This window comes from Rhagoletis zephyria, unplaced genomic scaffold (genome assembly GCF_001687245.7).
Source record: "Rhagoletis zephyria isolate East Lansing unplaced genomic scaffold, Rhagoletis_zephyria_1.1 Rzeph_scaffold_00215, whole genome shotgun sequence".
Lineage (NCBI taxonomy): Eukaryota > Metazoa > Arthropoda > Insecta > Diptera > Tephritidae > Rhagoletis > Rhagoletis zephyria.
Window position 1 is genome coordinate 353,516 of NW_016157299.1, and position 19,688 is coordinate 373,203.

At 40.8% G+C, this 19,688-nt stretch overlaps 1 protein-coding gene across 1 annotated transcript in view; it reads right to left on the bottom strand.

Annotated features, from left to right (window-relative positions):
- The window catches only part of PolrMT (mitochondrial RNA polymerase), a 363,978-nt gene extending 352,162 nt beyond the window's left edge, over positions 1-11,816 (bottom strand). Inside the window, exons 1-2 of the mRNA XM_017609322.1 lie at positions 11,490-11,816; positions 11,268-11,396 (exon numbers count right to left, since the gene is read on the bottom strand). Coding sequence (XP_017464811.1) covers positions 11,268-11,396; positions 11,490-11,643 — 283 coding nt within the window. The 5' untranslated portion in view covers positions 11,644-11,816. The remainder of the gene's footprint in view (positions 1-11,267; positions 11,397-11,489) is intronic.
- Positions 11,817-19,688: the final 7,872 nt, after the last annotated feature.

Here is a 19,688-nt window from a genome sequence, read left to right on the forward strand (position 1 = left end):
GCTCCTTTACGTGGCAACTGTAGTAGACGTCGCAAGGCTTCACGCTTACTTTACCTTGCCCCGTCCATCGCATTTCTTGGATGGCGGTGATGTCAGCCTTTGTCTTCCCGAGGACATCAACCAGCCGGGCAGAGGCACCTTCCCCATTAAGGGTCCCCGGATATTCCAGGTGCATACCCTTAAATCATAGTCCTTTATACGTTTGCCGTGGTCGTCATCAGAAAAAGGGGGTCTCATCCGAGGCTGTTTGCTTCTTTTCATTGGGCGGGGTTTTAACGTGGCGGGACCCAAACCCAGCGCACGCGAAGTTTTACGCCTTCTCACTTTAGCTCGCTCCCAAACGGGTGTTTGGTTGCTACCCAGAGGATACGTGGATATAAATATCCGGAGGTTGTGAGCTGCGATGCACAAAAATCGCTTCTGGCCACTCCCAGGTGAATGGCAGTCAAAAGTTTTCCACTTCTGCGCACGGAACCATCCTCAATGTAGAATAGGTATAATCGTAAATTTCGAAGATTGATCGAAAGGAAACGGAACGCAGAATACCAAAGTTGCCAAACGGAGAAAATTTCGATTCGAGTGATTATAATCATCAATATATAATCTGTTCCAATAGCAGTCCGGTTTACAGGATTTAGTCAGAACTTACAGGAAGTCATTCCTATTGACATAAAACCTGTAAGTGGGAACACATTTGAGAGAGTAACTGAGCAACTGTTCTTAGTCAGAAGTTACAGGATTTAGTCCGGAGTTTTTTTTCCTGTAAGTTCATGAAAAGTGTCAAACGATCAGCTGATTTGCATGTGCAAGCAAAAACAAACAGCGGTGAAAGCAAAATACCTTATATTTGTAAAAAAAATGGAAGTAAACAACGAAATGTTTGAATATGTATAGATTTTAATAATTATTTAGTGATATTTCAGCTAAATCAGTGTTGTACAAATGACATGTAAACAAACCGACTGACGTTTTTACAGGAAATAGTGCTTTTTGCGTTCCTATGCACTTCTGCATCTGTTCTCCTTTTACTCTCATTTGAGAGAGTAAAATTGTAGTTTGACAGTTCCACAGGTTTTAGTCCGAAGTTCAAAGGAACAGACTAATATATATAAGTGACCTACTAGCTCTCTCAGTGAACGGTTGCATTTTTTGATTTTGCTTATAAACGTTATACACTTTGTGTAAAACACTTATATTACGGTTACGGTTACAGTTATTTTCCTTATTCAACTGACTTTATATATTTTTTTGTTTAAAAATAAAGATTAAAACCAAGTACGTAAATACATATTTGTGTGTTCCAAATGGCCCTGGGGGCCACCTACCTTGGGGAGAACAGGTATGCCCTGTTATCTCCGTCCCCGAAACCAAAACGAAAAAAAACCTGATTTAACGCCGTTGGACCCTTTCCCTGGACTCCCAATCATGAAAAAGGATGACCCGAAATTCCTAATTATAAAATCATCTGATGATAGAAAACCGATTACAACTTTTTCGTGCTTTGCGATCCATAAAAGAATTCAAGCCATAAGCAGTGAGGGCAACGTCATCTCTGAGCTTCGTGATGGCAGCTTATTGCTGCTTGCTAAGAATAAGAAAGCTGATGATAAGTTCCTGAATGCTAAGACAGTACCCGGTGTTGGAAATATTTCTATAAAGTTACACAATAACCTCAATTCGGTAATAGGCACAATTTATGCGCCCTTCTTAATCCACGTATCCGAAGACGAAATAGTTGAAGGCCTCAAGGAACAAGGAGTAACAGCTGCTTATAAATTTTCAAAAATTATTGATAGCACTCGTAAGCCTTCTGGCGCCATCTTGTTAGCCTTCGATAAATATACTCTCCCGGATAAAATTGAGGTCGCCTGGAGGATTCTTGACGTTCGTCCATACTACCCTAACCCTAAGCGTTGTAAGGTATGTCAATCTATTGGTCACACTGCTAAGCATTGCCATAATACCCCAGTCTGTGCCACGTGTACACTTCCCCCCCATACTCCATCAGATTGCACTAGAGTCTTATGAGCAACCACCCTTCCTCATCGAACCAATGTCCTAAATTCCAACAGATGAGAGAGATCCTCAAAGTTAAAACTATAAATAAGTGTTCAATGCGTGAAGCCATTAAAAAATATAATAGGCAAATCCCGTTTACTCCCAAAGCTAATTTCTATGCAAACATAACAAAAACATCCAACCAAATCATAGAATCATCAACAAAAACTGAAAGCAACATTAAACCAAAATATGAATCTTCCATCGCATTTAATTCTTCTCCTTCTTTTGGAGACTCCTCTCCTTCCCCTAACTTCTCCCCCGTTACCAACTTTGATAACTCTTCACCCAACACCCTTTCCCCTCCCCAATGCTCGTTTCTCCCCTTTCCTTTTCCCAACAAATTCCTCTCACCCCACCTAATACTCTTGAGTTATCCTCTCCCCCCTCTTCATCTAAGTAATTCTTTCTTTTATTTCTTGCCTTCATGATTTCTCTCTTGCAGTGGAATATGAATGGTTATTTAAATAACTATATTGAACTAGAGTACTTAATTAAAACTATTAACCCCTCAGTCGTTTTGTTAAATGAAACCCACCTTGCACATAATATCATAGCCCCTACTCCTAAAGCTTATATTGGATACTTCTACAACCTGCCCTAAATTACCAATAGTAAACAAGGCATTGCAATCCTAATTAAAAAATCTGCCTCGTTCTACCTATTACCCTATTTCCTCTATATCATGTTGCTGTAGAGCTCCAGTTAGCAAACAAAATTTCAATTATTTGTGCTTATTCACCTCCTAATGAATTTTTCTCTTTAACCGACTTTAATAATCTTACTCCCTCTTCCTCTAACCCTACAAGAATTGTATGATGGAAACTAATACATAGGTATTTTTGTTACTAACACATTTGAAAATATTGCTAATATTTTTGCGTTGGTTAAAAAAAGACCATAAAGCTCTTATTTTTACGATATTGCAAATGTGGATGCGAGAGTGAAACAACTAATATATTCGACAGAGTTGCATTTTTTATGACAGTTTAGGAGTTCGAAGAAAAGCGCGCTGACGCTTAAATTAAAAGGAATTGTGGCAGCGTGCAGACGTGAAATTTGAGCGAATATTAAATTGTTATTTAAAACAAATAAGAGAAGCGTGATAAAAATAAGTGAAAAAATGAAAAGAAGACATTTTCAAAATTGTCTTTATAAAGAAAAAAGGACATTTGAGTCCAATGTTAAAAATTATAAAAGATTGCTAGAAGTGGAATGTGCGGGTAGTGAAAGTGAAGAAAATTCGAGGGCTTTTGTGAAAAGTATTCCCCTTATATCCACAAGTGAACCCGATCCTGTAGCTTCACCACCTGAAGTAGATAATGAAAGTCAGATCAGTAATTGTTTGGCCACCGATAGTTTGGATGCGGAGCCCGAAGCGTCCACTTCTTTAGCTTTAAGTTTCCCTGCAGAAAATATTGACGCAAAGAAAAAGTGTGACGAACTTAAATCATGGGCTGTTATTTTCAGATTGTTGAAAAGAGTGAAATGCTTGCACAAAATAAGGCAATAAGCGAGTGCAAGGTCATGCTCAAAAAGGTGACGGAATCGGTGTTCCGCATGACTGGTGAGACCCAGGACAAAGAGCTGGACGACATCGCGAGCACGTTGCCGCTGCAGTCTCAGACGGCAGTCGCTAAAGTGGAGGAGAAACTGCAATGCCCGGAGTATGCCCAAGCAATGGTAAAAAAATCAAAGGGGTTTAACTGGGACGGAAGGTGGGAGAAAAAGTCCCTTTGCAAGTTGGCACTCATCGATACCATTTTGCGAAGTATACATTACAGTTAACTTTGTACTGTTAAAATTATTAATAACTTGTTCTTATTTAATTTAGACGTATTTAAAAAACAAGGATCGAGGAGTTTCGAGCTCACCGTTAAAAAATCTATTTTGCTGAGTCATCATAGAATTAAGCAGCGCACTTATCTACGCAACAAAAATAAAATACAGCAAAATAATGTAAAATAAAATAATATAAATAAAAACATATAATAATTTATAATAAAAAGACAATAATAATAATAATAATTATAAAATTTGAAATGAAATAAGTAAGAAAATTAAAAAGAAAGAAAAAACCTAAAAAAAACCATAAAAATGAAATGAATTGACTTATTTTTTTAATTATAAATCGTTATGTGTTTTAAATAAACCTTATTTTCAACAAATTGAAAGACAACTTGTAATACCTTTGCTCAATAACAAAAAATTATTACGAGATTTTGCGTAATTGAACGCTTTATCATTTAAAAACTTGTGAAAATATGTTAAAATTTTCTATTATTGAACAAAGTATACATATTTATTAATTTATAGAAAATGTTTGCATCAACTGTGATTAACACGCGTTATCAATATTTATATCAAACATGAGAAATCATTGTTGATTAATTATTACATCACATATGATAGTCACAATGGCATGTTTTATACACCAGGTATGATAGTCACAGTTGCATGATTTTTACATCAGCTATGATGGTCACAATTGCATGATTTTTATATCACGTATGATGGTCACAATTGCATCATTTTTATATCACGTATGACGGTCACAATGGCCTAATGTTTACATCAAGTATGCTAGTCATGCTTGACAAATATTTCCATCATTGATGATTATAGTCTATATGCCAAACCCCGTTCGAGTAAACAGTGCGGCTATATGCTGATCAAGTTTGTATAACTAGTCTGTTAGAAAAGGATGCAGCATCACACGAACACAAATGTTTCTATCAATTTTTGCATTTTGACCTTAATAATGTGATAGAAACTTGCTTCCAGGCATGGACAGAAATTGTTATCACAATTGAATATCACATGACCGGTCAAATGACTGTCATCGTTCTTGCAGGGAATCAATCTATCCCTGTATCGTCATCGAAAACTGTTAGGCCTACTCCCTTATGGTGGAACCGTGATCTAGCAGAGTTAAGACAAGATCAACAACGTAAATGGCATGAATTCAAACGTAATCGCATCTCAACCAATCTTATTCAATACAAGAATCTTATTCAATAGAAGAAATCTTACGCTTTATTTCGACGTGCATCTAAAGCTGCCAAAATGTCTTCCCTGCAAGAACAGTGACTATCATTTGACCAATCATTTGAGTAGCAAGACTGATAGAGATTTCTGTCACTGGCTACCTACAAGTTTCTATCAAATTCTAAAGCGAAGTGTGAAAAATCTGATGGAAACTTTTGTGTACGTGTGATGCTTCATCTCCTTCTAACATATACGTTCTGGCATCCCTACAAGAACAGTGACTATCATTTGACAAATCATTTGAGTGGCAAGACTGATAGAGATTTGTGTCACTGGCTGCCTACAAGTTTCTATCAAATTCTAAAGGGCAGTGTGAAAAATCTGATGTAAACACATGTAAACATTAAAATGCAATTGCTTCCAAAAATTCACTTCCTCCATTAACTCTTCTTGTGACACCAAAAAAATTTGGTCGGATATAAGAAGGCTAACTGGATTTCCATCTTCCTCCTCCATCACATCAATTAATTCACCTCGAGGCAAACTTCTATATCCACGGGATATAGCTGAAGAATTTGCTCTCTTTTATTCCAATAACTCCTCTGACACTAGTTTCCCTTCTGAATTTTATTCAACTAAATGTTCAATTATCTCATCCTCGTATCTCCCTCCTAACGCTGTATCTTTCTCTGTCAAGCTATTAGATGCTAATATTTCTGTACTTGAATTCCGCACAGCTCTTACCACTGTTAGAGGCAAAACACCTGGCATAGATAAGATCTCCTATACCATCATAAAACATTTCGCTTCTTTTCTTCTTTTCCCGTATTGGATCACATTATAACAACATCTATATCACTGGTGATTACCCTGTTTTGTGGAAGAAGAGCTCGATAATACCAATTTTGAAGCCAGGTAAACCCTCTGCGAGGTAGGTAGTTACCGCCCCATTTCCTTCCTGCCGTGCCTTGGTAAACTGATGGAGAAGGTTATTGCATCCAGGCTCACCTGGTATGTTCATAAGAATAAGTTTCTCCACCCTAACCAGGTTGCATTTAAGAGGGGGCAGGGCACTATTGACGCTCTTTTGCATTTAGATAATTTTGTTTCGGAAGCATTGTCTTCCAGAGATCACATATCGTTACTCTCGATAGATTTTTTAAAAGCCTTTGACCGTATTGGCATCCATGTGGTATTAAGACAGCTTATTGAATGGAAAGTTGGCCCTCGTATATACAATTTTATGAAATCTTTTCTTCATTCTCTCTTCTACCTTTCCTCTTGATAATGGAAGGTTCCCATCTTTCTGTTATTCTTTTTATTATTGCATTTGATGAAATTAGTGTCATCATAAGGTGCGTCCGACAAGTAAAAAATTTGTAATAGTTTTCCAAATTTTTACTGGATGGCATTCGATAACGACAAAAAATTATCCAACACACAAAAATTGAGAGAGCAAGCGTTTATTTTGATGCCAGAGAAGCGTTCATTTTGTATTGGCAAAATTTTAGTCAGCAAAAATTATCCAACACGAAAACAGATGATCACAAAACATATGGTTGCAATTTTTGTAAACAAACAAAATTGCATTTTCCGAGTTTTGGTATTTATATGCCTTTTGGCTGCCTGCTATGTGACTTTATGATAGCGCCAACTAGTTTTTACTTCTAAAAATGTTTCTGGCGAACATTGAACGTTCACTTTCTTTTTGCCTTCTATGGAGACAACATGAATTTCAGTTTGTTTACAAATAAAACATAAACAAAGTCAGCTGGTGTGTCTTCTTCTTCCGGTTTTTGCAAGTAATGGCTAATTTCCTGTTCGTTTACTTTTTTGCTTTTTCATCTCTTTGGGAGAGAATTTTCGCTTACTCTCTTGATTTTGATTGTTGGCTGGTGTTGGCTAATTTTGTTATCGAACGCAACTATTAACAAATTTCCTAATGTCAGCCATCTTATTTACGCTGATGATTTGCTACTATTTTCTAAAACTTCTAATCTATCTTCGGTTATGGTATCTTTTACTGAAATTCTATCTCTCATATACAATTTGTCACGTTCTTCAGGCGCCTCAATCTCATCCTCTAAATCCAAATGGATACATATTTGTATTTAAGAAACGAAATTGTACTATTCCTTTACTGTCTTTTAGTAATGTAAATATACCTTGTACAAATAGACTTAAGTTTCTCGGCATTGTATTAGACTCTAAGTACTCATTCAAGGATCATTGTAAACATACAAGAGATAAACTATTATCTAGCTTAAGTATTATTAAGTATCTTTCGTGCAAGCGCTCACTCACTGGCCCGGCTCTGCTGTTGAAGGTCACCTCCGCTCTCATATTGTCGACTATCAGCCATGGACTAGAAATATATGGGCATCATGGCAAACATAATCTTAAGATGCTAGCAGCTCCGTACCATACTGCTGTTCGCCGCTCTCTTCGCGCCTTCCCTACATCTCCAATAAAGGATATGTTAACTGAAGCTGGGTTGCCTTCGTTAAACGACATAATGGTAGATTCCATCTATAAGCTCTACCCAAAATTCGTCACTGGCTCCATCTCTCTGCTTCTGAAAAACTTTTATAGAGCTGCCTCACGGAAGCGGTTACCTAAGGTTCAATCCACCATTTATAAATGTACTCATCACCCGCCATGGACAATTAAAGAAGGATCATTCGTCAGCGATCTTGTTACCCTTCCTAAATGCAGCACAACTAGCTCTGAGTACATAGCCCGATTCTCTGAAGTTGCAAATCAGTTCAAATCGAGTGGCTGGCAGTTCATTTTTACTGATGGATCTAAATCTTCTAACACCTCTTTCGCTGCTGTGAAAGAAAATAATATACCTATATCGTACGGTCTTCTGCTACCCTTCTGTTCTGTTTTCACAGCTGAAGCTACTGCCATTCTTCACGCTTTTAACTTTTCTAAGCAAAGTAAAGGAAAATTTGTCATTTGCACAGATAGCTTATCTTGCTTTAAAGCCATACAAAACTTCAGCAATACTAATTACATTGTCTGTGCTTTAAGAAACGTCCTAATCGCTTCCCCCCACAAACTGAGAATTATGTGGGTTTCGGGCATCAAAGGCAATTCGATGGCGGACAGAACTGTCAAAGAAATGTGCAACATCCCTACAATGACCTCATCTCTCTTCATCAAGAGCGACATAAACCGGGTTATAGCTCAACAAAGAAGTACCAAGTTAGCAGCTGACTGGATGAATTATACCCACCATTACTCCCGCAGTAACATTAATCGGTCTAAACCAACTTATTCGACGTCCGTCCCAGCAAACTACATCACTCCCTATATACGATTACGTATTGGCCACACCATTATTACAAACAGTCATCTACTGAATGGTACCAGTCCTAACCAGTGTCCTTATTGTGATTCCACCGTTAGCGTTCTACACATTGTAGCTTTTTGTACTGTTCTGGCAAATCACATACATCGCATTTTTGTAAATGATGATCCATTTGGATTACTAATGAACCCTTCTACTAACAACATATCGTCACTACACACGAATAAAGGCGCGCTAGTGTTTTGACGGCGAAAAAAGGCGCGTAAAAAAATTTTGCGAAAAAAAAGCTTATGAAAAACTTCGGCGAAGTATGTTAAGAGTCTTTGACGCTGAATTTTTTTTATGCGTCTTTTTTCGCCGTAATTTTTTGAGCTCGGGCCTTTATTCGTGTCTAGTGACGATATGCAAAATTTACAATTTTCTCAATGATACTGATCTTCTCCGACGCATTTAAGACAAAGCCTTTTTCACCAGCCAGCCGAAAGCCTCTGCTGCTAGCGCTGCTGTTTCATAGGTTGTATAGTAATTGTTATTATGATATAATCTTTCTTAAATAAAAAATAAAATAAAAAAAAATCCTCAATATTCAATAGTGAACACAGCCAGGATCAAACCAGATTACCCATCAACAATACCTACAAATTTACTCAAACCCCTACATACGTCTTCGGATTGGACACACTATGTTGTTGTTGTTGTAGCGGCTACAACAACCCCGCCCAGGACGGTTGGTATCTTAGTCGTTGTCGTCAAGTTCCACTAACGCAGCCCTAGGAAGCGTGCAGCTTCTGTAGGGTTGGTCCACACGGACAAGGCCGTTAGGGTTGTCGGGTTTTCCGGGCATGCGAAGAGATGTTTCGAGTCATGTGGGGTCTCTCCGCATGCCGGACACTCATTTGGCACATCCTCATTCAATCTACTCAGGTAGGAGTTTAACCTGCTGCAGTAGCCGGAGCGAAGTTGTGCTAGTGTCGTTCGCGCCTCCCGAGGCAGATGAAGCTCCGTCTCGTCTGTGTCCGGGGGCGGTATACCTAGAACGGCAATCACAGGTCTTGAGTCTACATAACTCGAGACTGACTCCCTGTGAATGCCGTTCAGGGCCAGTCGGTAAGCTGACGGGTCCAGAGGTTGCTTGATGAACCTCTGGACTTCGTTCGTCAGTTCATATAGATGCCTCCTGACGTGCCTAGGCGAGGGCTCCTCTGCAAGCAGCTGTCTGTTTGGGTGGCCACTTCTGTGGCTCCCGATCAGGAACTGCTTGCAGAGCATTATGTTGTGCTCCTTTACGGGGAGCATTTGCGCCTCGCCGTGGAGATGATGTTCGGGCGACATCAGGAGGCATCCTGTCGCTGTCCTGAGTGCGGTGTTCTGTACAGTCTGTAGCTTCGTCCACTGCGTCCTACTAGTCCCCGGCGACCACACTGGCGCTGCGTAGTTTAAAACCGGCCGGCCTATTGCCTTGTATGTTGCCAGCAACGTTTCTTTGTCTTTGCCCCAAGTACTGCCGGCTAGCGACTTGAGGACCTTGGTGGTTGAGGGAGCTTTGAAATGTAAAAGTTAAACAGTAGCGGAGAAAGGACACCACCCTGAGGAGCCCCCTGTTTTATTTCCCTGAATTTACTCGTTTTGTCTCTAAACATTACCGACGAGTGTCGACCACTCAGATAATTTGCCGACCACCGTTTGAGCCTCTGTGGGAGAGAGGAGGCCTCTATATCTTCTAGTAGCGTGGAATGGCAGACGGTGTCAAACGCCTTTGACAAGTCCAACGCTACTAGAATCGTTCTCTCACAGGGACGGTTTCGGTTAAGGCCACGAGTTATCTGAGTGTTTATGGCGTTAAGTGCTGTTGTTGTACTGTGCACTTTACGGAAACCATGCTGATGCTTCGCTGGGGTCAAGTGGTTTGTGAAGTACGGGAGTAGCAAGGCCTCGAGTGTCTTCGCTACCGGGGAAAGGAGTGTTATCGGACGATAAGAATCTCCTTTGTTGGCAGGTTTCCCCGGTTTGAGCAGTGGGACCACTCTCCCCACCTTCCAGATGTCTGGGATGATGAGAGTGGCCATTGACAAGTTGAGGACCTCCGTTAGGTACGCTACCCCCGCAGGACCCAAATTTTTCAGCATCAGCATGCATATTCCGTCGGGACCCATGGCTTTGGAGGCTTTCGCCTTCCCGATGGCCACCTGAACTTCACCGCAAGTGAAAGCAAGGGGGGCACAGGTTGTTGGCAGTTTGTGCAGCCTTCTGGTCACTCGACGCTTGGCTTTGTCCACCGGAGGATGCAGTATGAACTGCCGGCTAAAATAGCTCGCGCATCGCTCCGGGTCCGCCGGAGCATGGTCGCCGAAGGAAATTTCGACTCTGTCGTCGTGCTTCGTCGGATTGGACAGCGACCTCACGGTTGACCAAAGCTTGGACACACTAGAGTGACGCATGCTCACCTCCTTGGGAGAAATAGAACCAACATCTGTCCATTTTGTGACTCAACAACTGTTCTTCTACTGGAATTTTGCCCAATACTGTAAGATAAAGGCAATACAATTTTAATACAGACCCTGTTTGTCTTCTTTCGAATACAACTGAGGAGGATATAAGAACGGTATACAAATTTTTAAAAGAATGTGACCAACTGAGAAGAATTTAAAACAAAATATTTATTCAACGGACAGCTGATAGCCTCTGATGCTAGCGCAGCATGATTAGGTTGTATATATATTAATAACATGTATAAGCTTTAATAAATAAATAAATACAAATAAAATATTTCCACCTTAAAAAAAGAATACTGTTTTGATAAGGACTAAAACCCCTATCGATCTGAATATAAACTTTGTTAATCAGAGAAATGTACGGATTCTGCACTTATACCTCTTCCTTTTTTCGGGGCAAACATTTTGCTTACCTTCCAGGAGCTCAACATATTTGGAATAGCGAGGTTTAACCACACGTTTCTTTTTTTTTCTAATCGCTTCACTTATTGTCGAATGGGAACGGATGAATGGGTTTCCAAAAATATTTTGTTTCATCAGGTCTAAAAATATTGAAGTTGATACATGAATGGAAATACGTCACGATAGCTTAGAGATCTATACTTCTAAATGCAAGTAGCCGTTTGGTATCTTACCGCATATATTCGTTTCTATCGAAATTTTTAGTAAAAGGGAATAATTTCTATTCAATTCCACCAAGCTGTTCAAAGGCCATTTTCCCAAACCTTTGGTATACAACAAACGTACATTTTGAGCACTCATCCACTTTGCTGACCAAACTCGATTCATTTTGTAATTGAACCCTATGATCAAATCTTACAGTTTGTAAAGGGTATTATACAAAAATTTGTAAACATGCTCTTGCATAATTAACAAATCAACAAAAAGCGTCAAACTGAAAATGGAAAAATGGATTCCGATTGCCTTCCAGAATCGAAGATTTGCTCGAAATAATCGATTTCAGTTATCGATGATAAAATTTACCCGCTTTTACATTAGGCAATGCTGTCAAGACAATAAAGAAATATTTATCAAAGCTCTGACAGACCTGTGGTTTGTACCATCGTAAGGTTCCATAATTAAAGTTACTCTTCTTCTTACCGTTTTTTCTGGCAGGCTGTAGGTGTGTTTTTGGGTGGGCTTTAGTAGTCAGCCGCACCTTGTGTTTTAAGAAAACCAGGTGGAATAAACAAATGAAACTTGGTCAGGATGTTAAGGGAGGTATCCTCTAAAACATGTGTAAGTAAAAAATATAAACAATGGCCCGTAGTCATAGTCAAAATAAAGTCGACTTTAAAGTTAGTTGCAGCTTTTTTGACAGATATCCCATTGAAAATTATGTCAAAAAGCTGCAACTAACTTTAAAGTCGACTTCATTTTGACTATGACTACGGGCCTATATCATTGTTTATAAGTTATTTGTTGTTAAAATTTCTTAAGTCGTTCCACTTGGTTTCACTTATTCTTCTTTACCGCCATTGCTCCCATTTGACGTAAACTGTGCTTTTGACGTTTTCTTTTAAATTGAAGCTGCCATATTCTTTGAAGACTCTAAAACGTGGTTTTTTACAGTGAGGACCAAATATCCGTGAGGAATTTGGCCCACACAAATACCCGCCATCAAAACAACCAGCCACACAATAAAGCACAGCAACACAATCCCAAGCAGCCAGCTACGCAACAAGTCACAGCAACACGAGTCATGGCAACACCCGACAGCACCTTCGGTGCCATGACAACGCAACATCACACAGCAACATGTAGCTGCGCGACCACGTAACATCAAGCACACAGCCTATTAAAGTTAAAACACAGCCGATCAGCAGTGAGTCAGCAAGGAGCTGTGGCCGCGACGACAACTTCGACCGAGTGGAGATACCTTGTGCGACGATTTATATCTGTACAGGATATCGCCTCTTCGGAAGTAGAGGGCCGTGACAGCGTACCTAAGCGAGGGGGAGTAGACGCCGCCGTCAGCAGAGCGACATTAGCAGCGCGCCACTCAGCGGCATCATCAGAGCGCCACTCATCGACGCGACTAGAGTGCTACTCTCCGAAATTGCGAGAGCGCCGCATACCGGCGTCACCAGAGCGCTACTCACCGACGTTTTTAGAGTGCCACTCACCGGCACGACTAGAGCGCAACCCACATTGCTAGAGCGCTACATACCGACGCGGCCAGAACGCCATTTATAGACGTTAGCAGCGCGCCACTCAGCGGCGTCAGCACAGCGCTGCCCACCAGTACCAAAGTCAAGCCACTACAGCCTAACGGGCTCTTAACGGAACAAGGAGCCGTTACCCAGTCACTGCAAGTGACGCTACCGAATGTGTCAAATTGTTATTTGTTATATGTTCTTTTATAGAAATTAAGGAAAATTAAATAATAGAGTACGATTTACCAGAGCCCCGAAACTACAAATTTATTGTAACGAACCCGGGACACGGCGAGTATATCCCAGCATTCTAGAAGAAGCATCGGGGCAAACAAAAACGCTTCGTTACATTACTTAAAAAAAAAATTATTCCAAAATTATTTCAAGGAATATATTTTGAGCATAATTTTATAGCGAGCTATTAGTGGTTTATTTCTAAAATAAATTATAAAACGGAAGGCTAGTAAAATACTCCTATTACATTGCGTGTGTAGTATTGACGAATACTATAGTAACGGGGTCCCTTTGCTCTGTCCTTCTCTAAAATGATCGTTCATTTGTCGTTAATAAGATGATATTTATTGAGTACAATTATAATATGTATAGTTGATATAGTATTAGTACAAGATGTGTGCACCACGGTCCGTGGTGTTTCTGGCCGCTGTTTGATTTGTACTGAGTTTCCTCGTCAGCATGGAGTGGGAGTATACATATAGGTGTCGCTGAGCAAGTTGGTGCTATTCCGTTACATCGTGAGTGGAGCTAAGCGGACGTTAGAGAACGAGTATACTGCTTAGCAAGTGCAAGTTGTTACTATAGCTCTCGTAGACAGTGGCGGTACCGAAGGGGAGACTGTGTTTCACTGATGTAGTACAGTGAGTTGCATAAGTTTTCTCTACAAATTGTACATGCCGCCCCCGATGCTGACTCCAGCATTATGACGAACGTTTGTTTTTGATGACAGCGAGTTAGTTAAGGTACCGTGGTTACTATAAGAAAATAACAATGGGGTTAGTGAATTAGGTTGGCATCATTGCAAGTTGGAATCGGCAATTTGCAAATTTTAGAAATCGACCGCTTGTAAAGACCGTGTTGCGTACGAACAGTGACGACACGAACAAGGCTGTCTGATCCGGGATGTAGATCCGTAATACGCCCCAATAACCATTGATTGGGTGGTAATCGATCATCCTTTATCAAGACAAGTTCACCAACTGCTGGATTTGGATCTTGTCGTCTCCACTTAGCACGCGCTTGAGAATGCGAGAGCCAATCTGTGGACCATCTTATCCAAAACTGTTGAACCAATCTTTGGAGCTCAAAATATTGTAACGACAACGATTTGTTTTCAGGAGACGATTCCGGTGGTAACAGTAAAGCATCGCCGATTAGAAAGTGCCCGGGTGTAACGAAGGTTTGTGACGGAGATGATGTCTCACAGTTTTGTGAGCGTGGATGATCCAAATTTTTTACGGATGTATGTAAGCGTCAATTGCGCGCCACCATGTAGTGTAATTTGGTGAGCAAAGTCGATTAGAAGTTTCGTAAAGTGGTGAGTGCTCGGCAAAATCATGGGGTGCTTTTGATCATATGGTAGATTCGCATGATGTAAACGACCGCATATGCGTTTCCATCTAGGAAAGGTGTCAAACTGACTAGTTTGCTTGTTGTGGATATGTTGATTTTAGACTTAATACATCAAATTTCAGACCCAAAGGTTTCACCCTGTACCATGTGAACAATTCGAAAGAGACTTTGTTGAAGTTCGTTAGTGGTGAGCGGTCCACTGTGACGGTCTTCAATGCGATTTTTGCGCAGATTATGAAAAAATCGTAGCAGCCTAGCTGTTATACGTACCAGTTTGATATAGGAAGAATATCGTAGTAGTAACGAAGTTTCGGCAATTATCGAATGAGCTAATACTTTAGCTGGTTTTTCTTTGGTAGCTGTGCTGTCGATATCGTCTAGGCTACTGGAAGAAATAGCACAGGTCGATTTATCTTGCCGTAGCCATGCAGGACCGATCCACCAAAGATCGAATTGTTTAAGTTAAGTCGGAGTTAAACCTCTAGTCGCGCAGTCGGCCGGATTATCCTGAGTTTTGACATGACTCCATTGACTGGGCAAGCTAACTAACAAAATTTTAGCTACGCGATTCGCCACGTAGAGTTTCCATCGGTGTATATCACCGGCAATCCAGTGGATGACGATCGTCGCATCGGTCCAATAATATATCGGAATCTCACCACAGCGTTGTTGTAAGTGTTTTTGCGCCCATTTGGCAACGGTTTTAGCTAACACTGCACCACATTACTCTACTCGTAGAATCGTAATTAGATTCTGGGGTGTTACCTTGGCTTTAGACGTGATCAGATGGGTGTGGATCCCACCATGTTGGTATTGTATGCGCAGATATACGGCAGCTGCGTAAGCAGATAACGATCCGTCGCAGAAGGAATGTATTTCCATTGAGTGTGGCCGTAGTGTGTAATGAAGCCAGCGTGGTATTGAGATGTTTTCTATATTAGGTAGCTCAGCAACGAAATTTTGCCACGAGGTGGTGGGAGACGATGGGAGCTCTTCATTCCACTCTAAACCGGTAAGTTTTTCGTCTTGACGCTTTATCTTCGTTGACCAAATTTCTTTTAGAATAATTTTGGCAGCAATAGTTATCGGATTTAAGAATCCAAACGGATCAAATATGCGCGCGATAGTAGCTAGCACAGACCTTTTAGTTGCTGTATGAAATATTGAAAAGTTTAAAGAAAAGGTAAGAAAATCGTTATTAGGCTGCCAGTGCAAACCAAGCGTTTTGACAGTTTGGTCTTCGTTATGTTGCCAACTAGCACTAAATGAATGGTACTCTGTAGGGATCGACTGCAAAAGCTCAGGCGTATTACTTGACCACTTCCTGAGTTCCATACCGGCTGATTGTAGAGCGGAAATAAGCTGATTTCGCATTTGTACGGCTCTGGAGATCGTGTCGCTTCCACTTAACACATCGTCAACATAAATATCGTTGAGCAAAGGGGGAAACGTTCCTTTTCGTCTTGAGCGAGCTGGTGAGTGACTCTGATTGCGGTGTAGGGAGCCGAGGCTGCGCCGAAGGTCACAGTAGTGAGGCAGTATTCTTGGACATTTCCATCTTTATTTCGCCAAAGAATGCGTTGGTATTGCGCATCATCTTGGTGCATATCAATGCATCGGCAAATTTTTTGTATGTCCGCCAAAAAAACGAATTTGTGCAGACGCCAATTCAAGATGACTGCTGAGAGGTCATTTTGCAATGGTGGGCTGTGCACAACATATCGTTTAAGGAACGGCCATTTGATATTTTTGAAGAAGCGTCATACACAATGCGCACCTTAGTGTGGGATCTATCTTTCTTTACTACCGCGTGGTGCGGCAAAACACAGGATGTGAACGTGGACTTGTTAGATGCAGTGAGCAAATAATGTTGTTCCTCACTCGTTGTTGCCGGAACAATTTGATTGAGGTGAAAATAATCGTCTATACCCTCCATGTATTGAACAAGTAGGGTTTTGTTGTGCTGAAATTTACGCTCCAAGTGTAAAAACCGATTAAGTGCAATTTGCTTGGATTTTCCTTACGTTTGATTAGGGTCGTAAAGTGATTTTAACGGAAGTCGAACAAGATATTTTCCATTGGCTTGTCTTCCGTGTGTTTTTTTAAAAAACTCTTCTTGCTCAGACATTGGTGTTTCCGTAGGCACTTGTTCGCTTTCGTAGAACTTCTGCACAAGGGCCTCTAGTTCAAGGTTAGCGTGATGGCAGCGAACCGTAATAATCGACGATGGTGGAGAATCGATTCGACCCAACAAAATCCAGCCAAGATGTGTTTTTTGAGCTATTGGCTGATCAAATGCGCCAATGCGCATTTCCGGTAGCAAGATTTGAGCAAGAATCAGGTCGATTTTCTTCGGCTGATAGTATAATGGGTCTGCTAGAGCAAGACCGTGAAGATGAGACAGTTGTTGTGGCACGCTGCGCCTACTTGGCAACTCGGTTGTCAGTTGCTTCAACACATACGCGCTTTCAATCGGAGCGGCAAAGGTTTTATCGTGACAAGATTGAAGAGTGCAGGTTACCAAAAACTTTGACTAGCTTAGCGCATCTGGATCCACTCCAAAGAAGCTTGCAGCAGTAGGATGACGTGCAAGGCCTAAACGTTGAACTGCATTTTCGGAAATCAGTGTCCCTTCTGACCCTTGGTCTATAAGAGCATAAATCGTTGAAGATTGGTTTGATGCTTCGTTACGTAGTGACACTAAAGCTGTGGCCAACAGAACCTGTCTGGGTGAGTTAACCGCGGATGTTGGTAGACCAAAATGTGCAGAATTTGCTGTTATTGTTGCATGTGCAGTTGTTACACGCCTTAGATCAAAGGCTGACGTGGACATAGTGTAGGAATTTGATGGGGCTACTTGCCCCTGTGCGGGAGCCTGTCTGGGTGAGTTAACCGCGGATGTTGGTAGACCAAATGTGCAGAATTTGCTGTTATTGTTACATGTGCAGTTGTTACACGCCTTAGATCAAAGGCTGACGTGGACATAGTGTAGGAATTTGATGGGGCTACTTGCCCCTGTGCGGGAGCCTGTCTGGGTGAGTTAACCGCGGATGTTGGTAGACCAAATGTGCAGAATTTGCTGTTATTGTTACATGTGCAGTTGTTACACGCCTTAGATCAAAGGCTGACGTGGACATAGTGTAGGAATTTGATGGGGCTACTTGCCCCTGTGCGGGAGCCGATGCAGAATTGAAAGAAGAAGAGGTGTGTTGAACTAGTGGCAGCGCAGCCGTACTGGTTTGCGAAGTCCGTGGGAAGTGTAACAGCGTGTGGTGACGTTGACCACATTAGATGCAGTTTTTACTGCTTGTGCATTGCGACAATGCATGAGATTTGCTCAAACAATTTAGACACAGCTTGGCCTTGTCAACAATGCCTTTTCTTTCAAAAAAATCTTTGGAAAGAAACATCGGGCAACGTCGTAGTATATGGGCTTGTCCACAAAGTCCACAGCAATCTTGAGAAGATGGATTGACTTTAGTGGCTGCATGGTGTGCTCTGACATTATGTGTCTGTCGCGCGGCTGATTTTGACTTGTGAAGGTGACGATTTTTAATATCGTTGGACAATATACGTGAAGACGTGGCATTAAAGGTTAAGCTACGATTTTCGATTGGGTTCAGTTGGTAATTTTGTGGTTAAGTAATGGGCAATCCAATGATCGCATTATCCTATTGGAAGCTTAAGGCGTTTAAATTCATTAACACATACATTCGCCACATTAAGCAAGGTTTTGATGTCGCCAAATTTTTCTTTAACAAGAACTGGTAAGTTGTACAGCGTGTTCATATGATGGGAAAATATTATTCGCGGATTATTATAACGTTTTACTAAAAGATCCCATGCAGTGGTATAATTCGCTTCTGTCAGAAGCATTTGTTGTATGTCAAGATCACGCTCAAGTGGCAAGGCCTGCTTCAAGTAATGGAACTTTTGGATGGGATTTAATTTAATGTTATTATGAATCAATCGGTTGAAAGAATCGCGGAAGCTGGCCCAGTCGGTAAACTTGCCAGAAAACGATGGTACTGGTAACCGCGGGAATTGCGTTGAAGCGACAAATTGAACCTGGGAATTAGTTGGCTGCGTGCCGCTCTTTGTCTCTGTTTCGGATGTAGGGGGAAACAGTTCGTCATGACGCTGTGTTAGCAGACAGAAAAGTTCCAAATGAAGTTCTTCGAACTGGGAGGCAAGATCATTGGTGAGGAACTCGTCGTCCGACTTAATGTCAAAGTGTCAGAGAAATTCCCCATTGAGCTCATCAACACGCTTTAATCGTTGCTGAAAATAGGTTTTAGTTTTTCGCCCAACTGAATCCTTTTTAAAGTTGACGAGTATTTTCTCAAGGGACGAAAGCCGATTTACCAGCAGCTTAATTAATGCTGTATCACCCACACTTTTATTTGCTAATATATGTGTATATATAGCGTGAATGAGATTTTAGAACTTACGTTTAAGTTTATGTAGTAGATGAGCGTAAATGTTCCTTTGCGGCGTATTAGAGTTGAGCGGAAAAAAAGATTAAGTCCGATGATGATTTCACCACTAAAATTGACTCCAAGTGTTATTACGAGTTGATGAGCGTAAAAAACTAAAGCAGGGACCACACGATTTGTACATTTGTACACAAAATGCCAAATTTAGATTTGTCCACATTTGCGCATTTGGATAGCAATCTACAAATGATTTGTTTTGCGATCAGACGACTTGGCTGCCAAAGATTCAAATGATTTGGCAANGACTTGGCTGCCAAAGATCCAAATGATTTGGCACACATTTGCGCACAGCACTAAAGTGACAAATATCGTCCACATTCATTCACACGATTTAACCATTTGGTCATAAATACTTAAACAGCTGATCCGGTGTCAACCATACTTTTGCATTTATGATTTCTTGAGATTTGAAGTGAAATAAACAAAAATAATATATACGCACAGGTACTCAGAATTTTGAATACACCTTCAAAATCTGGGCTGAAGGTAAAAAAACGTGTTTTTCATAGGTTGAAGCATATACTTGCTCGTAACTTTATTTCTGTTTGCCCGATGAAAAATACTTACATATGCCATTTAAGAGAAAACATTTCGT